The sequence below is a fragment of the Cloeon dipterum genome, chromosome 4 (genome assembly GCF_949628265.1).
Source record: "Cloeon dipterum chromosome 4, ieCloDipt1.1, whole genome shotgun sequence".
Classification (NCBI taxonomy): Eukaryota; Metazoa; Arthropoda; class Insecta; order Ephemeroptera; family Baetidae; genus Cloeon; species Cloeon dipterum.
In genome coordinates, this window is record NC_088789.1 from 7,219,138 (window position 1) to 7,242,854 (window position 23,717).

The 23,717-nt window shown below is 42.4% G+C and overlaps 1 protein-coding gene across 1 annotated transcript; it reads left to right on the plus strand.

The window, feature by feature from the left end:
• Positions 1-109: 109 nt before the first annotated feature.
• Positions 110-17,928, plus strand: fng (Fringe glycosyltransferase). The gene is made up of 9 exons (XM_065487635.1): positions 110-637; positions 5,888-5,936; positions 8,565-8,607; positions 8,817-8,876; positions 13,300-13,465; positions 13,923-14,008; positions 16,641-16,711; positions 17,228-17,405; positions 17,474-17,928. The coding sequence occupies exons 1-9, from the start codon at positions 239-241 to the stop codon at positions 17,526-17,528; spliced, it is 1,107 nt and encodes a 368-aa protein (XP_065343707.1). The 5' UTR covers positions 110-238; the 3' UTR covers positions 17,529-17,928.
• The last annotated feature ends 5,789 nt before the right edge of the window (positions 17,929-23,717 follow it).

A 23,717-nucleotide genomic window follows, 5' to 3' on the forward strand; every position in this document is an offset into this window, starting at 1 on the left:
AGAGACAAGAGAAAATTTTAATTTTTAAAGCAAGTGTCGACAGACAGATGGCGTGTTACTTGATTCATGAGAACGAGCTAGCTCTTTTTCCCTCTCCGCACGCTGTCATGTGACGTCACCGCCAAACAAAAACATCAACATGGAGCCAAGCAATGAGCCTGACAGGCGGTAAGTTTGTACTCGTCTGCGGAGAAGGCAGGTCGTCCGGCCAGCCCCTGTCCTGAGCAGCCACAGAGTTATGTCTCCAGCAATGAGGGTGCACTTTCGAGTCGTGATGAAAGCCGTGCTGCTCTGCTGCGCGGCAGCCCTGTCCATGCTGTGCTTCTATCGCAGCCTCCAGCTGCCCCATGGAATTCCTTCCAAGGGCCCTTCGCCGTCTGCCTGGCAGGAACGGGCGCCGCGCTCGCTATCCTACGGCAGCCGCGACTACGAGTCCGCGTCCACGGGCCCGCTCGCGCCGCAGTACGACACCAACGAACTGCAGCAGCCACTGGACACTGTCGAAGTCACCCCAGCGCAGCAAGAAGTGCTCACCAGCCTTGGGGACCTCTTCATCAGCGTTAAGACAACGCTAAGCTACCACAGGAGTAGGCTGGATGTCATCCTGAAGACTTGGTTCACACTTGCCCAAGAGGAGGTATGTTATTTTTATCTATTAGGTATTGCATCACTGTCAATATGGACCATGGACGTAAATCATTTATGAATATTTTCTTCCTATTTATGGTTCATATTTTGCTAGCCAAAAGTTGACTTACAAATTATACATTACAGTTACTAATTCACACTGATAATGTGTTTAAATAGGAAACCCCATATTTTTCATTGCTAAAGTTTTACTCTTGTTTAAAGTCAATATTTTGTTTTTTGTGACTTTTTCAATTATATAATGTAGATTAAAATAATTTTCAGAGTGTTTTTTATTACATTATAATATCAAAACTATAACTGTCCAATTTTCCATTCGTCTAAATTTTATTTCAGTATATGTATATACCTAGAATCTGCCGTCTATGCATGCATTAAAATTAATCATTTTTCAGTACTTATTCATGAATGTCTCGAGTCTGATCTTAAAATAACAAAGGAAAATATCAATTATTAGCAAAATGATGTGTGGGCGGGTTGTGTGCACAACAATTTTTTCGTCTCGCGCAGGGATTTTAGAATTTAACAGAACCTAAAAAAATATCCCAAATAAATGTTGAGAATCAGACTACACGGCACTAAAATTTTGATTAGAAACTTGAATTTGAAATATTGAAATAGAAAAACTTATTTGAAATTAAAGCGTCTTTATTGTGAGATAAAGTCACGCTACTCTAGTTTGTATGTCCCCAATTTTGTCCAATAAATTTTTTATGTCGCACACTTGTTCTCAAAATATAGAGAAAGTGAAAAGTTAAGTTATTTTATTAATTTCGCTGACAAAGAGGAGAACGGAGATGCTGCATGCCCTATGATTACCGACAAACAGAGCGAAATGAGCATCGCATCTCACGGCTCTATAGGTCAGATTTCGCGCGAGATTTCCGTTGCATCCTAACGATTTAACGCGTGGGAATTGCCCGCAAAGGTCGCTTATCAAATCTGACCTCGTGACCCGCGCTCGCGGTTCACCCAGGATGCCATAATGGGTGATGAAGTATCACACTCCGGAACCTGAGCACACGCACCGGGAAAACAATGCTCGACGCTTTCCCATGTATGTCTAGTCTGTGCTTTGATTCGGGGCCTGGGCCACGTGGGAATGGGACATCTCGGGGGACACGAGCGTTCCCACGCGCGGCCGAGGGTGCGCCGCCCCTCTCAATCACACGGCACGACTTCACTTCGATCGCGCATTCATCTCCCGACCGGCTGGCTTAATTAATTAATCAATTAAGCATCCGTCCGTCCGCTGGAGCATCGGGAAGACGGCCATTCGTCATTTTATCTGACAGCTTTCGGCCGAGCGGGCCAGAAATGTAATTTCACATTTTTTTTTTTTATTTCGGCCGTCGAAGCGCGTGGGAACGCGTTTTTGATCGGATTTTTGCGTTTTTATGTCGCGTCCATGGAGATTTATGCGCGTTCCTGATTAAATCGCGCTTTTTTGCCGCGGATGTTTTCCTCGTTGTCTGTCTTCTGGTGTTACTTTCCGTCTTCACAACACGTGGCCGCGAATCGTTAAAGGGGCTCTCTGGGGTATTTTAGCATAAACTACAACACATGACGGTGAAATTCGTCACATTTTTTGTTGATTTTTAATTCTTAGAAACGCAGTTTATTTGAGAGGCTAAATTCAAACCTGTAGCTTTCTAAAAACCTGACTCAACTGATCTTAATTAGCAATATTTGATTAATAGTTAAGTCATTCAACCCATTTTTTTCTCAGAGGAAATATTTTGGATTTTTAAAAATCAAATAATTCAACAGAACCATAAGAAACGAACAAATTTATTTTGTATTATTTTATGTTTCTTCTTCTTTCTTTTGTAGCCGCTGCACTTTCATACAATTGTGAAATCAATTATTAAATTTTGTTAACTTCACAGGCATACACGAGTGTAATGCGAAACGCCACTGGCAGCCGATCCAATTTCTCGAATGAATCAACCGCGATCGCATTCGTATTTCAATTCAATACCAAAATTGAATTTCACGGGCAATCCTCGCAATGCAAGCCAATTTCTCCCTTTTCCGCTCCGATCCAATTTTCCCACTGCACCAGCAACAAACAAAAAAGTAATGAACGTGATAATCTCGGCGCGTTAGATTAAGGCCGCAGACTCGTGAGAGACTTTTGGAAATTAGTTCTGTCACACGCAGCGGTGGTTCGTCCGAAAGAAGAGGAAGTCCAAGTTGCCGGTGCCCAATTTCACACTTTAACTCGGCACCATACCTTTCAGGCCGAATTCGCCTCGAGACCAAGTTTCGTCCACATTGTTTCTGCCGGCTGCGTGAGACGATTCTTCCTCCTCCTTCTCTCTCTCGAGTGCATCAATTTATTACACACAGAGCGCGAGTGTAGCCATGTGTTAAGTCGTGGTTAGTAATGCAGCCGATATTATTATATACCAAACTCTCTGCGCCTTAATGACACTTGCATGGCGCGTAAAAAATGTCCGTTCCCACACACCATGCACACACACGGTCTCTCTCATCGCTTAACATTCATTCGTCTCGATCTATCTGTTCCCGATGCTCTGACGTCGCTAATATAGCAAAGGTCAACTCTCGCATTTCGACCTCATAAATGTGGAATAAATTCGTAGACGCGCGCACCGTGCCGATTGAAATTGCCGCGCGGTCGCGATGGGAGCATGAGAGCAACAGAGGTGCCTGACATTTACACGCTCTGAAGATGCTTCTCACTCTTGACATTTGGACGAGAGAAAAGCAATTAGAATTGCAAAAAAATTATCAATGGGAATTTTGTGGTTTTTTATTTAGTTAGTGATTTTTTTATTTCCACGACATTCCTGCGAATAACTTTGCACGTGAATTAAGTTGAAGTAATACATTATTTGCAAGTCAAGCCTCTGTGTTTTTTCTCGGTAATTAATTTTAAGACGTGTTGTTTGATTGAACTCAGAGGCAAGTGTTTTGACCTTTGCGAGCACCAATCACATATGAAGGGTCGGAGCCAGCAACAGTTAAATCGCAGACGACTCTGCTTTGAATTTTAATTGTGCTGCCAAGATGTCCGTTCGCCCGTCTGTCCGTCCGCCTGCTGAGCGCCACTCCTCCCGATAAATACGTGTAATTATCTATTTGCCAAAGAGCGATAAATCCGGTGCTGCTGCTTGCAATGCACGCCGCGTGCGTATTAAAAATGAAAAATCTGTCCGCTCAGCGGCGGCCGCTTTTTAATCGGCCCTCTCGGCGGGTTGCTGCGGCCGCGTGATTGTTTTGATACATCGCCGCCGATTAGCAAAAGTGTATACAAGTACGTGCCTTCCTGGCTTGTCCCCTGTCCGGTTTTATTCCATTCTTTTCACTGCTCTGTAATTTTGATACAAATTTATAGCGTGCCCTCGACTCGATTGAGTAAGTTTTTTTCCTACTCGTATTTGCGTCATCGCACCTGCAAGGGGGTAGTTAATTCACATAAGCGCTATCGAATTTTATCATGCACTTCTTTTGCTTCTAAAACAATGTTTTCATGAAGCCCTGTTTTGTAAGTGAGATGCTTGCGCCTTAAAACCCAAACTAGTTGAGGAAGTCGTTATATTAAATCAGCAAACTTTATCTCTGAATTAAAGCAGCTGCGACAGATTTCCATTCCAAAATAATCTTTCAGCTGCCAATTTATGGAGCTTTGAAACGAACGAATTTATTACATAACTGGAGAAAAAACTTTTAAATCGTTTCTTTTGACGCGTTTCCTTCACTCACAGAAGCAAAAAGGTTAATATCACAATACGACATGAGTCACTGACACCGCTAGTAGCAATTAAAGTGGCGTTTGATCTGCCTATAAGACAAGTTTGAGTGGCAAAAAAGCCGGTTGGCTTCCGCAATATACAGTTTGACGGATGACGAACGAGCCCTGTTTAATTACATTCGCTCTGCCAAACCGATTTTTTTTTCATGTGTGTCGTTATCGCTCGCTCGGCAGCGCGAGAAGTTGTTTTTCCGCTGAAGATGGGTGTTTATTGCGTGTCGCACCGACAGACCAATTCTAGCGTGGAAGACCGAAATTGCTGCAAGGAGTAATCATCTCGTTGAAAATGAGCATGTAAGCGCCGGCGGACGAGCCGGCGTGCGTTTATTGTTTCTTAACCAGTGGTGCCTGCCTACGATGGGCGGCATTAAATTATTCAGCAGATCCGAGAATATACATTAATATCACCAATGAAGAATCACTTAGCCCTGAAACTTGTGCTTCAACTTTTTCGATGAAATCGTGAGAAATTCGGGAATCTAATCAACTTGTGCTGGTATTTCCACAATTTGATAGTATCTTGATTCAAAAATTCCATCACAAATGAGTGAGAACGGACCTTCATAAATCTAACAAAATTGATCAAATTCTTTAGTGATTTTTTTTCTCTTGAAAATCTAAGTTCTAGATCAAGTTGATTTCTTTTAACTCTGCTTTCTATATTGTTAGATAAATCTTCCTAAATTGTATCCTGGAATCATACATGTGATTTTTCATAACTAAAAATTAATAAAACCAATCCCTTGGATTTGCTTGCGTGAACTTGAATTTACAAGGCAAATAATTTCGGTCCTGGCCTATCGAGAGTCGGAGAGCTCTCGCATCTAATCGAATATTTAGCTAACTTCCTGTCTACCCACCGAATCGAAACCCGATACACTGACTGCGTAGTATATATTTAGCATTATTTTCTGCCCGAGTGGCCAACCACGCAGGCAAATTCGATGCAAATAAATCAATAGTGTTCAGTGTCGCCCGCCCGCCCGCTCAACCGACCGACCAGCAGTCGACCGCCCTCTCGGCAAAAGAAATAAGTTGCCTACGTGTGTGTATATTGGGTTTCAGCCGGGCTTTGATTTAGTATCAAATTTGTTGTGCCGAAAAGCCGGCCGAGTGAGCCAGAGCGTCAGTTGCGGAGCGCACAAATCAGGGAACAAAATGCTCTCGCTGCGCCCCGGCAGAGAGAAAATTCAGCGGGAAAGGGTTAGTTATGGCTTCTGGCCGTGTCGCGTGCGTTCACATCCATTTACCTGCTCTTGCGAGTGCAATCCGATACGTCATCGCGCAGAAAATGAACTTTTGCCAAGCCCATTCTTGTGCATTACCATACGCAGTATTTTCCATGAGTATTGAATTACGATGACACGCTTGGTTAGCGAGAAAATGAATTTTGCTTCTTCTGCATGCACTCGGTTCGAACGAGAAAAGGCTGATTGAATTTCGCTTTGTTTGTTGCAGACTTGGTTCTTCTCGGATTCCCAAGACCCCGAGTACCAGGAGCGAACAAGTGAGTATAAATAAATAAATAAAAATGCGACAGTGATTCGGCCCTGATCGAGCGAACGAGAGGTGAGTCCGGTCCGCGCGGCGGGCGTGACGGTGCGATTCTATGCGTGCGCGCCGCGTTTTCGCGGAATCTCTTTCCGCGCGGCGGCTTTATTTGGTGCCGGTAACGAGTTTGTCTCCTCTTTTTGCCGGCAACCTGTCAAATAAAGCACAAATTGAGTTATTATGTCGGTGCCCCAGAGTCCGATCGACTGGCTTTTGCTCATTACAAATGCACGGGACGCCGCCAATTATTGGCGGTATTGGCGGCCGCGAAACCACCCTGCTCCTCCTTACTCTCCAGGTTTTACTGCAGCTTCGTGTGTGATCAAGCACACAAGTCAGATCCACTTTTTTCCCACTCAAAATAATGAGCCCGCCTGCCTTTATTGACGAGTTTATTAATGTTTCCGCCGTCGATCGACGCCAGTGCATGCGCTCGCTCGTTAAATTGATTTCGCAGACGGCTTGAATTATTGCGACGCCTCAAAGTTTACGAGCGGAACTGTTAAATTCGAGGTTTTTGGCTCTGCCTTTTGTGCCGCGGCAGCTAGCTTCATTTTATTTGATATATAGTGTAGCGGAACGCTGAATTTGTGTAATGGAGAAAAGCTGCTCGACCACAGGAGGGCTGCTTCATTTTTATTGGTTCCTTTTCATGTTCTGCTGCCTTTTCTTCACAGGCTGGCGCACATTACGGGCGGTTTTTGTTTTATGGGTGCACACTAAATTCCCCGGTTAATCATCATTTTTTATACGAGCGTTATCAAAGTGTGCTTCGCTGACGAAAACTATAATACGGGTCTGTTGCTTCTCTAGATCATGCGCGCTTGTGCTTCCGTTTGCCTCTCTGGTTCGAAAAACGTTTTCTCAGTAATTCTGATATTATATTTACATTGAAGCAACATTTCAGTTTGCTCTGCTCGGGATTGTTAGTTGCATGCCAGGCTGGTTGATTGAAAATCAGAGGAAAATAAAACAGTGGGTTGGGAATTTTAGACAATACCTTGGTATACTCATTCTTATACTCAGTTTCTAAAAAGACAGTTTTAATGCCAATAAAGATGTGTTCGGACAGAATTGTCGCTTTTTTTCCGAGTGAGCTTTTCACCAATCAAATCACATAAATATTCAACGGGTTGTCTTTATCTGATAACAATTTTTAAGCGTTTTAAGTACAAATTCAGATGTTTTACAGGTTAATTTGAATTATTCTCGACGAAAAGTCATTAGAATAGGATATCGTTAAGTCCAAAACCTTTTTTTACCGAGATATGCGGTCGGTCTACATAGTTAACCTCCTTAATCTTTTTAATTTATTGGTATTTAGGTCATTTTTAATACCTTAGCTTATAATTAAACTTTAAATTTTGTTGAGAAGTGATTTTGAGTTTTTATCATTGGGCCATATTCCTATTTCATTCACTTTGTCGAATCTTATCTTATTGCGAACCAAAAAAAGTACAGTCTGTCAACATGTATGTACATTTTTATGGTGAGAATGAACAAACATAATAATAATCATTCTCGAATGTCTACTTCTATTTTGACTTATCTCCGCTTGCAATTTCGTGCAGATAACTCGATCAGGCTTCCTCTCTTTTTCATCTTCTCAAACGGCCGCCTTTGCACTGTGCGTGTGGTGGAGGGATCAGGCTGGTTTGACTGGATCTGCTGCTCTAATTGAGCATCGAGCAGCAGCGGAATGTAGCAACTATAGACATCATTTTCGCCTTTGGGCAGCAGGATGAGGCCCAGGGTAGCGGCAGCCGCGTTGCGGGTCATTCACTGTTGTGGCCCTCGGGGAGCCGCCCATGCTTGGCTCTCAGTGTCAAGCATTACGCGATTAACACACGCAAACAAATAAACCGGTGGCAGAGGAAAAATCGGGCCAATTACTCAAACCGGCCTCTTCCAGGTTGAACACTTCGCAGCCTCCAGCAGGTCGATGTTTCTCATCTGTTTCTCGCCCGTTTCTTTGCCACCGAGATGGCCCGACCGCAATCGATAATCTGTGGCGAATCCTCTCGACTGTCATTTTCGCAGACTCTTATTATAATTTACGGTGTCTTCAAAGCGCTGGTGTCGTGGAAGAGATTTCTGACGGGCGCCCCGCTGAGCAATTAGTGCGTCCATCACATTCCCATTCAGCTTTATTGCGCTGAATAGTGTGGAACCACCGCCGCCGCTTTGCGTATAACACGACTCTCCCGCGGTAAAGTTTCTAAAGGCGAACGAGCGGTGACCGCAATAAATCTATTTTACCCTTGCAGTTGCCACGAACTTGTTCACCTAAAAAGGGCCTTCGTGTTTTTTTCACGTCGGTAGGGAAGGACCCTTTCATAAAATATTTTCCTCTGTTTAATGAGCCGCAATAATGCGGGAGAGCGCTGCACTTTTTACTTGCTTTAAAACCGACAGAAATCTCTTTATTAATAAACATGACTTGTCTGCTTTTTGCCCACAATTTCCGCCGCTCTCCTGGTCCCTGCCACCGGAGAACTTCTCTCTTTTAGATGCAATCACAGATATTATTTTCGCCTTTCGCGAGCAAAAACTATCGTTAACCATTGTGTGTCTCGTGTTGCAGATGGCCACCTCATCAACACCAACTGCAGCACTTCTCACAACAGGTAAGAGTGCCGTTTATTCGCAATAAAATTAAAATCGGTGCCATGGGAAAATCAGCTTTTCGACCAGCGTGGCCTCAATCGCACAAGGAAGGACAATTAAGTCTGCGAAGCCGGTTTTCGGAGCTGATTTTCCCATATTCAATTAAAAGATTCTTTTCCCAAGCGATGTCAACTTCCAACTAACAAATGTGCTCACTTTCAATTTGCAGGAAAGCCCTCTGCTGCAAGATGTCTGTGGAATTCGACACATTCCTGCGGAGTGACAAAAAGTGAGCATTGTAGCCATTGGCACGGATTCCACCGGCCGATTTATTTCATTTCCACAATTTTATTGTCCAGAAGCCGCGAGTTTTTCGCATGCGAGACGCGTGCATCTCAAGGGCAGCGCTGTCGTTTTGATTAGCTATTCCGCCTCCTCGCGCTCTCTGCCCGCGGCTTGCTCGCATTCCTCCAAATTTCATCACCGAAGTGTGTCCGCTCACACGAACCCCCGAGGACCGATGCTTTTTGTCTTTCCGAAATAATTGCTCGAGCTCCCAGTCATTCCATTTCGTCCGAAAGAAAATATCTAAACACTAAAAGCCTTGCGTGCCCGCCCGCTCACGCCACGACAATGAGTGCTCGCTGCCTTTTGATTCTCTCTGTGCATTCTGTAGGGTTCGCTTTGTTCGGTTCTGCTCTTAATGGACGCGCGTAGAGTTTGCTAATTTAATTAAAGTGTGCAAACGCCAGGCGAACGCTGCGAAGTGAAACCGTTGCAACGTGCCTCTCAAACGCAGGAGTTTCCCACACACAGCAGTTGTACCTCTGCGGTGAATTTCTGTGCTCTCTTCTACACTGATTCCGCTTGCTCCTCTGCTTGACAGTTCTAATGTTGTTAGGAAAATTAACCAGCGTACGCTTAATTTGAGTTTCGCCAGATTCGAAGTACAGCTGCTAGACAAATAGGTTTGTGCTAATTTTGATTAAAACATGCATTCGTGATAGTGCTAGTGTTCTCTCACGAAACTCGTTTGGTTCAGGTTGAATGGATTGAATTCATGCACTTTTAAACGATCAAACGATATCACCAGTTTAATATTAGACATGGAGCTCCGAAGGAGCAAAATGCTCACAGGAATTTATTTTCAAAGCAAATTTTGGTTCAAATATTTTAAATATTATGTCTGAAATTTATATTTATGTTTGAAATATATTCAGCTTTCTTGGTGTATAGCTGAGCTGTTTATTTATCAGAAATGCATGCCACTGGAATTTCCTGCCCACCTGCTGGTTGAGACCCTAAAATTCAGAGAGAAACGTTAATAAAAACACCCCAAGACGACGGTGAGGGAGATAACAATACAACGAGTTCAATGCCAGTCACCCAACAAAAGGTTAAAACCTTGAGAATGGGTAAACACACTTGCCGAAAATTTAAAAGCGTAAACCATTGGACCATTGTGAACCAGGCAAGGGGATGGGATCGAGCAATATGAGCCTTTCAAAGAAATCCCTTCAATTTTACAATTTCGTACAGAGGGGATAAAAATGTCGACACAACAAAGCTCTGGAAACTCTTCTTTATCATTTCGTAAGTTGAATCTCAATCCACCAATTTAACTTGCTATGTTTTATAGTTCTGTAAAAGAATAATGAAACACTTAATAATATTTCAAAATTATATTGTTAAATCAATTTTGAAATATTTGATAATTTTTTACGAATCGGGAAATTTTTTGTTAAAAGAACTCTCACCACGAAAGGCTACTGGACTAATCAAATGAGATTGCTGCTTGTTAAAATGAAGAATCCTTAAAAGGATCCTCCTTGTAAGATGGAAACTTACCATTTGGATTTCTCGCGGACAGCGGAAATTTTGTTGCTGAATAAGGACCGAAAAATGAATGTTTACTATAGACTCTTGCTTGAAGTTTTGGGAAATTTCTGCCCAAGAAGCTAATCAAGGAGTTATATGATAATAAGTTTCCGTAAATGCATATTTCTATTCGTTTCTGGTGAAATGCTGGCAAACCGCCCAAAACTTATCCGACAGGAATTCTGATGCTTGTTAAAATTCACTGTTCAAATTAAAAGCGAAAAGGATAAGTCCAAATCGGGACGCACAAACGAACTCTGGCAGGAATTTTTCCTAATTAGCCGTGTCACCTGCTCATTAGTTTCGAATCGAAAAAGGTTCCCAGAAGTGCTTTTGACGAGACATTTCTACAGATGCCCTATCACTGACCAAAGCGAAAAGATATGTAAGGGTCCGTGAGCGCATTTTATGTTTTTCCTGGCCAAGAATGCTTCTTTTTGGAGCTTGTTAAAATTTTTCTCCGAGTGATGGATGAGATCCCTCTTGGTAGGTGACAAGCGCTAAATGTCTCCAGCCGCCGCAGGTATTCAGCTGGAGGAAATTAATTACCATCTGAACTCTCCGCTCCCATCACTATCGGCCGCGCATCTTTCCCATTCCCGGCACATGTTTATCGCTTTCCGAGCGCGGGCTGCGAGCGAATCCAATCCTCTCGTCCCTTTCAACGGCCGCTTTTCGCTAATCCCGCGACGACGGCTTCGGACAGGCGAAATAATTCCTCGGGCCGAGCGGAGAGCAGACTCATCAATCTTCATATTTTATTATCTGGCAAGTTATCGGTTTCGACGCACATTTGAGTTTTAATTAGCCGATTTTGTTCAGGTACGTAATGCGCGTACTCGCAGAGAATTCGGCTCGAAGGCCGTCAGGGTAGTGTGGCGAGCGCGTCACGGACTGCTAGCCGCGCGTATTTTATTGCTCGCCGGCCACCTGCCGCCGCCGCCACGCCGAAACTCATTAGCCGGACGCTTAAAAATTATTATTTTCCCCGGTGCCTGCGCCAGTTTTTGCAAACGCGCGCAAATTTATACGTTTTAATCCTGCTGCGATGCGATTAATTTGGCGTATGTACGTCCAAAAAGGGCGCGCGTTCTTTGCAGCCAGCGAGCCAAAATACGGCGCGAGTTCCTTTTCGCTTGGCAAGGGTTTCGTTTCGTTTCTTGGCAGGTGCTGCGCCAATAAAGAACGACAAATCCACAATAAACAAGACTCGCTTATTGATGCGCGCCGTCTTTTTCCTTATTGAGAGCTGCAAAAGCATACGTACTGGCTACCAACCAATTATTTTTCCCTTCTTTTCTTTATGCCTTTGACTCACTCGACAGGCCGTGCGACTTTCGCGGTCATTATGCACCATTATTTTTTCATTCGAAATTTACATTTTCGAGCGGATGCGACGTGTCTGCTGAAAACACCTTTCCGTCTGTACTTCCTGCAGCCGACTGCTTCCCTTTAACAGCGGAGGAGCATGTTTTACGTTAAATACGGCAGCAGGTGCAAATCAGGCCCTAATAGCAAGTAATTTATTTCCTCTCTTTTCCCGCTCTGCAGAGCTATATTATCAAAACTATTATGCCACACATAAGAGGAAGTTGTTGGGAACAAAATTGTTACACATTTTGAGGAGTTTAGATATGATGTCGAATGTTCACAGTTTAAAAGTAGATTTATATTGTGATAATTTGAGAATTTTGCTGACAAATTCATAACTTTTCTTACGACAGTCGGGGTTCTACGTTTTGGCAAGTAGCTTACACTGTTGAAAAGTGCACGAATTCAATAGATTCACCACTAACGAAAACGCAGAGTTTCCTTGTTAGAACAAAGACAATTGAATTGCTAACAATCAGAGTTCCAGGAAGGACGTATTTTTATCGTTCACTCACCACGCGTTGAATAATTCCACGCCACCTTCATTCCTGAGCATCTACTGTGAAACCCAATAATAGAAATGACACTTTTGTGTCTTTTTCCCATCAAATTCCATCAGTCAGACTCTATTTCGAGTCCCACACGCACACCTCGAGATAAAAACGCGCTCGCTTCTCTTTCCAGTCACATTCGCCGCTTTTTCTCTTTCGCCTCGCTCTTGGCACAGACAAACAAATTCAATTCGCCGTCTCGGTCGGGGCAGCCTGGCCGCTGGCCGGCGAAAGTGATGCACATCAGACGGTTTCGGGTCACGTGGCCGAGTGAATTGGCGCAAACACCGAGTTTAATTGAATATATCCTGACTTTTTCCATGTTCCCCCTTTGAGAGCAGTGAGCGCACTCAGTACCATTAAAACGCTGCCGGCCCATTTAGTGTTGCGCGCCCGCTGTGCGTCTCAATTACAATTAATAACCGCGCACAGACACACACAGACACATATTATCGCGTCTGGACGGGCCAGCAGCATTCGGACTGGATAATTACACCCGTCGCACCCCTCTGACGAAATTCCAGCCTGATAATGCAATTATTAAACACGGCGTCGAGGAATTACTGTGAGAATGGAAAATGATGCGTGCATTTCCCTATGCTTGAGCGTCTGTTTTCCACTCGGAGTAACTCGTCGGAAAGAGCGGCTTGGCGCTTGTCATGTAATTGCCACCGTGCTGGCGCGCATACAATCAGAGTGCTGCATCACTCTCGCCGCTCGCGTCCACCTACGAGCAGCTTACTTTTGTGATCATTACCGGCTCGAGCACCGGGATGATGCAGCCAAATCCATAATGGTCCGGAAAACTGTGCTTACCCCTCCGCCAGCTGCTTTGCGGCCAAACAGATTATTGAAATTGGAATGCACGCCTCCAACCCCTTTGTGACACCGTGCTTTTGAATTGATCCGCAGGTGGTTTTGCCACTTCGACGACGACAACTACGTCAACATTCCAAAGCTGCTGTCCACTTTGGGCAAATACAGTCCGCAGGAGGACTGGTATTTGGGCAGGCCAAGCATCCGCACGCCGCTTGAGATCCTGGACAGGGAGAAGAAGAAGCTGGTCGATGGCAGGAAGGTAAGAACATTACTTGTTTGATTTACTCTCCGCTAATATTTGACGAAAGCCTATTTTCATGGCGGTTTGCCTCAAATATTTAAGCAGCTCTCGTCCCAAATGTGAAATCTTTTTGTTTGATTGGGGACCACGCGGAAGAATCCGTTGTTTTGAATATCAGGGCTGTTTAAATACCTAAGAAATTTCTCGGATTTATCAATACATTCAAAGAAAAACGGATTGCCGGTAATATGAATAAATTTTTTTGGAGACTTCTCCACAATTAATGACAAAATCCAAAAAGATCTTGGTCTGGCCCAAAAAGAAAAAAAAATCAGAGCTTTTTGTGAGAGCAGTAAAAATCCAGTTTTAGAGATAAAGGCTTTTAATTATAAAGTCAATCCACTCCATTACGCTCTAACCTAATCTAGTCAGCACCTCTTACGCCTAAGTGATGCCCATTTTCTTATCTTTCCAGGAGAACATAAAATTTTGGTTCGCGACAGGAGGTGCTGGTTTCTGCATCAGTCGAGCTCTGGCCCTGAAAATGTCTCCAGTAGCCAGGTAAGAAAACGAAGCGAAAGTCCAATGGCGCCACGTCTTTTCCGTCCAATTACCCTCAGCAGCCGATAATTGACGCAGATTGGCTTTTTCCCATTTTGCTTCTTTTGGTGCCGACGCACCGCGACTGACAAACGCGCGTAGGCACGGCCGAAACCAGTTCTGCAATTTATTAAGCGTCGTCGTGTTTGGCCAAATTAGCGCGCGTGATCCTCATTTGGAACGCTAGCGTGCGTTAATTCTCGCTCGGTTCGGTCCACCGAATGCAAATAGCCTGATTTCGTACTCGAGCCACGCATTTCGGACTCTTTTTGTCCCGGCATAATTGCAGGCCGCCTTTGAATACTCGAGAGCGACGCTCGTGTTAACTTTGCGAGTCGCGCCGACTCTTGTGCGCGCTCTTTTTTCCGTCCGCCGCTGACTTGCCGCGAATATTAGGGCAATTAAGGCGACTCGTTTTCAACAAGACTCGTGTGTGTTCCTTAAGCCGCCTTTCTGCTCGGGACACTCTACAACCAACTGAGCATTTCACCTCTCTTAAAAAGGGAAACTCTTGGATTTCAAACATTTGCAGCAAAAGGTGTTCAAACTTTTTTCTTCTGATCTTAAAGTAAACTTCGGCGTTGAATAAAGTTTTTTGCATCGCAATTTAATGTTTTTTTAAAGGGTCATGTCCTTTTTGAAATTTTAATTATTATAAGATTTTATCTGCTCCAATAATTATTCTTTAATATGAGTGTCTCACTCAATTCGCCTTCGTGAAATGCTTTTCTGATAACTTCAACTCAGCCATTATTAAGTTTTCTCTGTCTCTAATTTATTACAAGCACCAATCAGGTTTTTCCTCTTCATTTATCCTGCAATGATTTATCAGTCTCGTGACCTTCCACTGTTTTTGTGCTGCCGACTTAATGCATAAGAAATCACGTACACCGCTTTGAACGAACAAAAATCGAGGAGCAGCTTTTGACTTTTTGTAGATGACAAACATTGATTGCTCCAGTTGCCCTGACGTAATTACGGTAATAATCATAAAAAGAAGAAGCTCCGCCGCGCGTTCTCCGCGTGCAATGTGTATAATTATACCGGGTACAAGCGTATGCGTAGTAAAAAGCGGCAATAGACTGCTCGCGGCGTTTGTTGCTATTGTTTTTATCGCTTGCCGGATAACCCATCCTGCGAGGTGAAAAAAGAGCCTGACTAAACCGGCCGGCGCGAGCAGGTGCGCGTCTCGCTGATCATCCGCAGCGATTTGCTCTTCTCTCTTGTGCAAAACATAAAATGACTTACACGGTCCTGACAAGTTGAGACGAATTTTTTAATGTCTTGAATAAATTGCTGAACGCGGTCCATTGTGAGTCCTTTTCAAAATTATACAGTGGGCTGATGAAGACACTGTTGCTTGGTACTGTATCACATCCGATAATGTGGAAATTTAGTTAAATAAATAGCTTGCTCGCAAGGATTAGCGATTTGGAAAGGATAAGCTGAACTGTAAAACGAAAAAATTTAAATTTATAAGCCCGCATGTTCTATGCTATGAAAAATATATATATATTGCTTGACAACCAATTTGGAAAATATCTTTTGATATATTTACAGTCATGTGATAAATTATTGAATGACTTTGTTCTATTGCAAATGGTTTATGGCTTTATTTACATGTTCAGAATGAAAACGCTCGAGGAGTTAAAGCATAAATCATCCTAGTATGTTTCCCTTGATTCAAAGAGGCAGAACTCTTTTTACCCCGAGGCAACGATGTAGATTCATTGAATCGAAGCATTGTCTGCATCAAGAAATGTCTTGACTACTTATGAAATTAAATATATTCCATGAAGCACGTGATTTCCTAAACATTCAAGTGAAATTTCATTACTCTGTCAATTTATTTTAGCAAACTGCTGCCTAACTTGAAACTTAATAATTCAAAACTTTAGCTTTTTGCTGCATACAACAAAAATTTCAAAGAGCTTGAATATAAATCCAAGACTAGAAATTCTGCATTATTCTAGCTGCCCTTTTGCCTCAGCAAGTAAAAAAACCCGTTTAGCGCCACAGTAAATTTAATCTAAAAGATTCAGCTGCCACCCAAATTAGGGTCTAATTTTCTGCTAAATTGAATTGAGTACCCGCATAATCACTGAAGAGGTTCGCGTGTCCAGAGCTGCCCGCGCGCGCTCCTCTTGCGCTAATTATGTGGGTACCGGCAGTCATTTTGCGCGAGGTGTCGGCGGCGGTTGAGAATGTCATTCTCTCTGGTCCAGCGCGGGCCACTGCGGCTGGTTGGCTGCTGGCGGGCAGGTGGCCCGAGCCTGCACCTGCCGCCAGATTAACCTTGGCTCGCCATTGGCCGCCGTACTAATTGCGAAAGCGATGTTAATCACCGAATCCGCCTTATTCTTTTTAACGCGGCGGGGCACGCGATTGCCGCTGCAGTTCATTGAATGTTTCGTCGGCTTACACTAATTATGCACACTCGCTCGATGATTGCAAGCGTGCGGTTGTAATTTTCCCAGCCCCCAGGGCGCGTGGCAGTTTTTGATGTTGGCGGCCTCGTGATTTTCATTGAAAATTGATTTTGATAGAATATTAATTACGATAACACGCCTAACGATGCCTTTTGTTGTTGCAGTGGCGGCAAATTCATCAGCGTCTGTGAGAGAATCCGGCTGCCTGACGACGTGACTATTGGATACATTATAGGTAATTTGTCAAGATTTTTTATAAGTCTTCACGTGAGACATATTTTTTGTAACTAAAAGTTTCCCCGATCGTTTAAATTTAAAATAACATCAACTTGGTTAATGAAACAGCACTACATCATATGAAATTTATTAAAGCATATTACTCAAAGGGAGAAAATTAATTTCATGGCACTTTGCCACACTTTATTGCCGTTAAAATCCTCTTGATTGCGCAGCACTAGCAGCCTTCAAGATTTTTTCTGTGGTGTTATGAGCAATTTTTTGCTCTTTGAAAAAGACACGATAGAATTTTCGGCGTTTTTTAGTTTAATTCGTATATTTTACAATTTTTTTAATTTTGTACACTTCCATTCCTTGTTATTTGGGAGTAGCCATTGTAAAATCAATTTCACTAATTAAATTTATATGTGTGCTATTTTACATAATTTTGTGCGAAGAAAACCCCATGCTTAAACTCACAACACTTTAAATTTGAAATTCAGATAAATGAAAATTTAAAATTATTCAATTGCAGAACACTTGCTGAAGAAGAAGCTGACATACACTCCAGAATTCCACTCACATTTGGAGCCGATGAAATTTCTGCGGCAGGAAAGCTTCCCTGAGCAGATCACCTTCAGCTACTCAGGCCAAGGCAGAGACCTGAATGTCCTAAAAGCAGAGGGGCTGGACGAAAGGATCGACCCGACAAGGTTTGCTCCTTTCATTTTCATCGCCGTCGATCAAGTAACTAAAATCCCCTCGTTTTATTTCATTTCAGGTTCATGTCCTTGCACTGCTACTTGTTCCCGCATTACAGCTTCTGTCCGCGGTAGTCTCAAGCAGGAAACAATTATTCACTCACTGGCAGCTAGTCCCTCATCAATCATCTGTTCATCCTCATTGCAACGAGTATGTCGCATTGTTTGCAACTGCAATTAAACTCTCGTGTGTGGAGAATCGACGCAGCGCTCACATTGAGCGTCGTATTTTAAAAGATTGCATCTGTGAAACTCTGATGTAAAATTTGATTCGCAACATGTGATCCACCTTTAGGCACTGAATAATATTTTGCGTCTCATTAAGTTCAACTCTTGGCCAAATTTTGATGCATTTTCGATTTAGTAAGCAAAATTTTCTACTATTTGTAATATATGGTTATTAGTTATGGAAGGTTATAGCAGAGATTATTAACCTGTTGTTGTACAATAAATATTTTGTATATACCATTGCAAATTATGTGTTTGGTTTTAAAATAATTCAAACCTTGTCCAGCATTTTTTTTTAATTTCACGTATTATTACCGTCCTTATTTTTATTTAATTGAAATGGTATGGAGCCAAATAATTTTCAGTAAAAATTTCAAACCAAATTTTTGAGCAGATTCCTGGATTAAGGGTTTGTAACAAAATCAACCGTATCTAGAATTCTATGGAGGATATTAAGCTAAATCAAACCCAATTTGGAATAAATTAAATAATTTACAAGGTCAAATTCACAAAATTTCAATTTTGATAAAGAACCACCTGATTTACTTTTTTAAAAAGCAAGCAAATTGGAAATTTTAGTATCACTTTACCCTGAAAATTTGCGACGGTGATAACATGCTACTTAAAGTTATTGTTTTGTCTTACCATAAAAATGATGGCTCACTAAATAATTAGGTTGCTATAAAATAAAGTTTAAGATAATAGTTAAGCTATAAAGATCTACAGGAATAATGCGATACCCTGTGCAGAGCAGAGCCACATTATTTGCCCCTCAAATTTGCATATTTGAGAGTTTCCAGGGCAGGGGCGCGGCTTGCCCTAATGCAGCTATAAATTTTGATGAACTGCGCTGATAACAAGGTGAGCAGGGATAACACACGCCAACTTTCTTTTCGCCTTTCTACTCGACTGGCTCTTTCAGGGGTTGCTCTGCTTACATTAGGTGGAGCATTAGAGCAGAGCCAGCGGATTGCGCACTCCCTCGCAGCGGTGTGTGTGTGTCTTTTCGAGTTTGTGCTGATAATGAATATTCACAAACGCAAATCCACGCGCTCGTTTGCTCCGGCCGCTTAGTCAACCCGTTCGCCGGAAATGTAGTCAAGAGTGAAATCTCCTGTTCCGAGCGATTCCATCCTCTTATGTATTTTGTCAGCGGGAAAAAGAAGAGGGTTCTCTTGCATGATTCCATCCTCGAAGATCTCGGCTCGGGAGGTTGAGAGGACGCGCACTCAAATCGTATAACCCCAACACGTGCGTATCAACGATCGGTAGATATTTTGGCTTCGATATATATTTCTTGATGAGAATAAGACCATGGAATTTAATCTGTCAACTATTTTTTTAAATTTTGCTTGACATTGACTTCCCGAATAACGCAGGTTTTTATTAGAAATTCGTCATTTTTAATTTTACTTAAAAATATCAAATCCCCCAATATTCCCCAATTAAATCAAATTTATTATTTTCACCAATTTTGCAATGTATATCAATTTTAGAACAAAAGTAAAAAATAATTTGCATGGAATTTGGTAAAACACTCACAAAAAACTCAACAATTTAAACACTAAAACACTAAAAAATTTTTACACTAAAACACCCTTAATAAAAAATTAATATTTGCAGGATGAAAAACTCATAAAATAGTTTTAGATATTAGGTATGAGGGATATGAGTGCGGGTTACCAAACACTTTTAAATAATTTTCCTGCAATGGACTCTAGCGGGCCTCTATAATAACCACAAAAAGTATCCCATTTGAAGGAGGAAAGGATGATGAAATTATTAAGTCCATGAATGAGATGTTGCTGACAATGAGTTGGTGTGGCGAAATGTGTCTCCTATCCATTAGCACTTGTTAGCTTATTCAATTTGGATTAAACCTCCATTTTGAGCAATTTCACTGGCTGCCTGCCTGACAACACTCACTCGCTTTTTCAGCCACCGTGCACGGGAGACAAGGAAGCTTTTCTTCTTGTTTCGAATGAAATTACGTCTGTCTCTTTCAACTCGCTCGCTGTGAGCGCGTATTATATTCCTCAAGGAGGATGGCAGCCTTTGTCGTCAAAAGAGAGATATTCCTGATTTAATTTCTCAGCCGAAAATGGAATCACCAGCCGTTTACTTTCGTCTCGAGCATCAAAATGGAATTGCTGCCATTTTTGTGCGAAAAATGGGAGGCGCACCTCGAGACCGAATATTTACGAAAAATGCTACGATGATTTCTGCCTTGCAGGGAAACAGGGTCCTTTCCTTCTCTATCGCTGTGCACAAAGGCAGCACGTGCATGTGTATTTGACCTCGGTTGGCCCGGGAAATATGATTCCCATAAAGCCTTTTGTGGACGAACGGTCCACCGCATTTGGGGAAAAAATGTAAATGCCCGCGGAGAATTGGCCCGGAGTGATTTTGTGGGCTGACTTTTTCATATCATGTGTGCGTGTACATGCATTTTAACCCTGGAGTCGCCGCCATCAAATTAAACAATGAACACAGAGCGTCGAAAAACCAGTGTGTGACAGCGTTGACAGCACGCCCGAGTTTGTTTATTTGCTCGCGAGGTTTATGGTGCTTGCACCCTAATGGCCAATAAAAGAGTTATTTTTGCACAAAGGTCCACTTTCCGATGTTCCCCCCGCGGGTCGGCATGAAAGGTAGAAGCACCCGGTGCAAAACATATGCGGTGTCTGCTCCAAATATGCTTTCAAGCTACCCGAAATTTTATTTGCTCCCTTTGAAGTCAGCGGCGCTCTTGCGATTTTAGCAAATAACCCGCCTTTGGTGGGGTGGTTTTCAGCTCTTAACTGCTTTCAGATCGAGAGCATTTCTGCCTTCAGCTGGAAAAAACATTCTGGATGTATGATTTCACCGAATAAGTATCGCGTTTTAATGCTTCAGCTAGGATTTTATACGTTTGCACTTTGATGTGTATAGAAATATGAATGAGGAGAGAGACATACATGTACATTCAGCAGTCGAGACGGCAACAGGCGCCACAAGCGTGGCGTGCAGGTTGCAGCACTGCCAGCCCACAGGCGTTCTCTCGAGTCTGCTTTCAGGATTGAATTTCAATGAATGCCAAGCGAAAGTTGAGTCCGCAGGAAATGAGAATGAAGTCTGAAATTTAATTAATTTAAATAGCAAGTACTGGTTAAAACGCTAGAAATTTTATTTTAATGGAAGCTACTTGCTCGGTTATTACTTTGAAACGAAAAAAGTAAAAGATATTTTCCTTGTTTGTTGACTTAAGGTATCTATTTAATTTAATTTTCAAAGATAAAATTTTTGTTATCAAACATAATTGTTTATTCAGAACATTTGTTTTCAGAGGAAACGTCAGAAACGGAGAAATTAGGCATCGGCTCACGGAAATTCATGTCATCTTCATCACTATCATACTCTTTCATCTCTGGAAAAGATTTGTAAAATAAAGGATCTCGATGAGATATTCGTTACCAAAATATGCTAGTCAAAACACTCACGAGTTATGAATTTTGATATCCCTTAGTACTTCCTTACGGTCCTTAATTAAAATATTTTGAGTGAGCGCGGTATTAAGATGTCCTAAAACTGTGTGATTTGTACTCATTTCGTGCAAAAAGGGTAATCAGACTTGAACAAAAAATTGCTTTTAATTCCAATCCTTTAGTCATGAATGTGTTATTATACATGCAGAAATGGAGCGTGAGTCGAGCATCACTTTCATTGGAACATTAATCACCACTCGAGCCGAGCAGCGTAATAACATTTCATACGATGCAAATACGCGCGGGAGAGCGGTGCTGCACTAAAATATTCGGCGCGAACAATGGAGCAGCGACGTTAGCTGATGAATCCAGAGTGATGGCTGGCTGGCTTATGATAGAGCCGTGATATTAATGTGTCAGGACAACGTACACGGCCAATCTAAGCCGGAAGGCGGCGGCCTCTTTTGCAACAAACACACGGGATCGATGTCGCGCGCGCGGTGGCGGAGCGGGAAGGAAGCGCGCGTAAGATTGGGCTCGGGTGTGCATCGCACAAAAGCTCGCTTTTAAGAGCGGAAAACGGGAATGTGCACCTCGTGCTGCGGCATGATTTAAAAGCGGCCGCTGCGGCACACAAGTTTTCACGAAGGAATAAATAAGCGACGCGGGCAATATTGCCACCGCCGCGCGCGCGCGGCGCAGAGAAATAATGAACGGAGCAGCAGGTTCGGCCGCCTTGCTTGCCAAGAGAGCCGGTCCGCTTGCTTTCCAGTCTTTCCACTCGACTGATAATACCGCTATCATTGCGGAGGGCACAATTTTTTTATGTAAATTCTCCGTCTGTGTGTATATGCACCGCACGGGCATAACTGACTCTTTATTGTCATCGTCAGAGCCATTTGCTGCTCCTGCTGCTGGCGGCTCCCTTCTCGCCAGATTGCAATCGGCATATAGTTCTTGTTTTATGGCTTGCTGCTTGCTTGCCTGGACGAGCCTCTACTGCATTGTTGTTGAGTTCTCCTCGAGATTATGATTAATTGGGAGATAGACCGATAAAGATGATTGCTTTCTCCACCCTCCATTAAGCGACGATGGCAAAGATTGAATTTCTTGTCGTGTATTTTCTCCCCTGAAAGAGGCCGCAGAAAAAACTCAAGATGGAAAATATGACTCGGTACGTTGTGAAAATTCTGTCGTTGGATTTCTATCTCTACTCCTCCATCAGAGAAAATTAGAGTTTGAGTAAAGTGTAATTGATTTTCTGAAGTTAAAATTATAACTTTTCTCCCAAACCATTATAAAGTAACAAGAACGGGGAAATGTTTATTTCTATTTTTTTAATTGCACTGGAAATTTAAGATCGTCATTTTTTAAGTGCATTCATGCTACACTTTTAGCCAGCAAATGATTTTGAATCACGCAATTTTGAGACTTTTGAGCTATACTTGAAATGAAACCGTCTCTAATACCGTCTAAATCACCTGTACAGACTGTTCAATTTCGTACAAAAGGAGGTTGTGGAATTGTTGATTTGACTGAATAAGAATGATGAAAATGTTAAAATACATTGCAGAAAAATTTCCAAGTTAGAGAAATAAATTTTCCATTTGCTTTTACGGTCAGGAAGTGAAATTTAGAAATCGTGCAAGAAATATTAAATGAATTGAAGCACTGCTTTGTATTGCAATTTCGGCTAAACCCAAGCCTCATCAGCAAACCTCGCTATTAAAATTACCACCCGTCTAACAACACATCTGAAGAATATATATTCTATGAGGTGAGCGTGGTTCGTGCACCCCTCCCACTACTGATTGACTTTGTTTTTTACTCCTGTATCAATTTTTAACATTTCTTTATACAACTGCGATTGATCGGCCTGTTTAAATACTTTTTGAGGTGGTTATTAGGCCTTTTCGTCAGCGGTTTGCTGAGAGAGTTTGGATTTTTAAACAGCAAAACGCAAGTCCTGTTTGCGCTTTGTTTTTTCACTCGAGTAGTGTAGTTAATGCAGTTAAGATCTTAATGTAACCGTAAAAGCAAATGGAAAATGTTCTCTCCCACCTTGGGAATTTTTCTCCAATTTGTTTCAACATCTTTTTCATTGAAAAAATCTATTAGCGAAAAATTTAAATGGTTCAAGGGGGCACCTAAAACAATGTAATGTAAATAATACTTACTTATAAAAACAGCTCATAGCCTTGGAATACAATTGCACGCAAGGGCTCCATTTAAAAAAAATACCACTTCAATAATCGTGTGTCAATAAATATGGAAACAAAATCACTTTTATCCCTGCGTGTCCGTCTAGCTATCAAAGACCCCCAATAAATTTCCAAGCTTTGATTATAAATTTTCCGCGTGATTTGATTTATTTGCACAGCAAACGTAGTGGAGGTCCGGCATTTCCCCCTGCGGAAAAGCATGGTGTTGGTTCTTTTTTTCAGCTAGCGGAAGCAGTGCAGGCGTCCGGCCGGCCACTTGTCAACCCAGCAAATTTAGAGGCCGCAGGTCAGAGGTGCCCCTTTGATTTAGCCGTAGCACACAAAGTGTGCGTGCGGCCGTGTGTCTAATC

What these genes read in the sequence shown, in the direction of transcription:
- fng (XM_065487635.1), top strand. Translation starts at nt 239, where the DNA reads ATGTCTCCAGCAATGAGGGTGCACTTTCGAGTCGTGATGAAAGCCGTG. An exon ending in TCACACTTGCCCAAGAGGAG is followed by an intron (nt 638 to 5,887) that starts GTATGTTATTTT and finishes TGTTTGTTGCAG; the next exon opens with ACTTGGTTCTTCTCGGATTC. An exon ending in GACTATTGGATACATTATAG is followed by an intron (nt 16,712 to 17,227) that starts GTAATTTGTCAA and finishes ATTCAATTGCAG; the next exon opens with AACACTTGCTGAAGAAGAAG.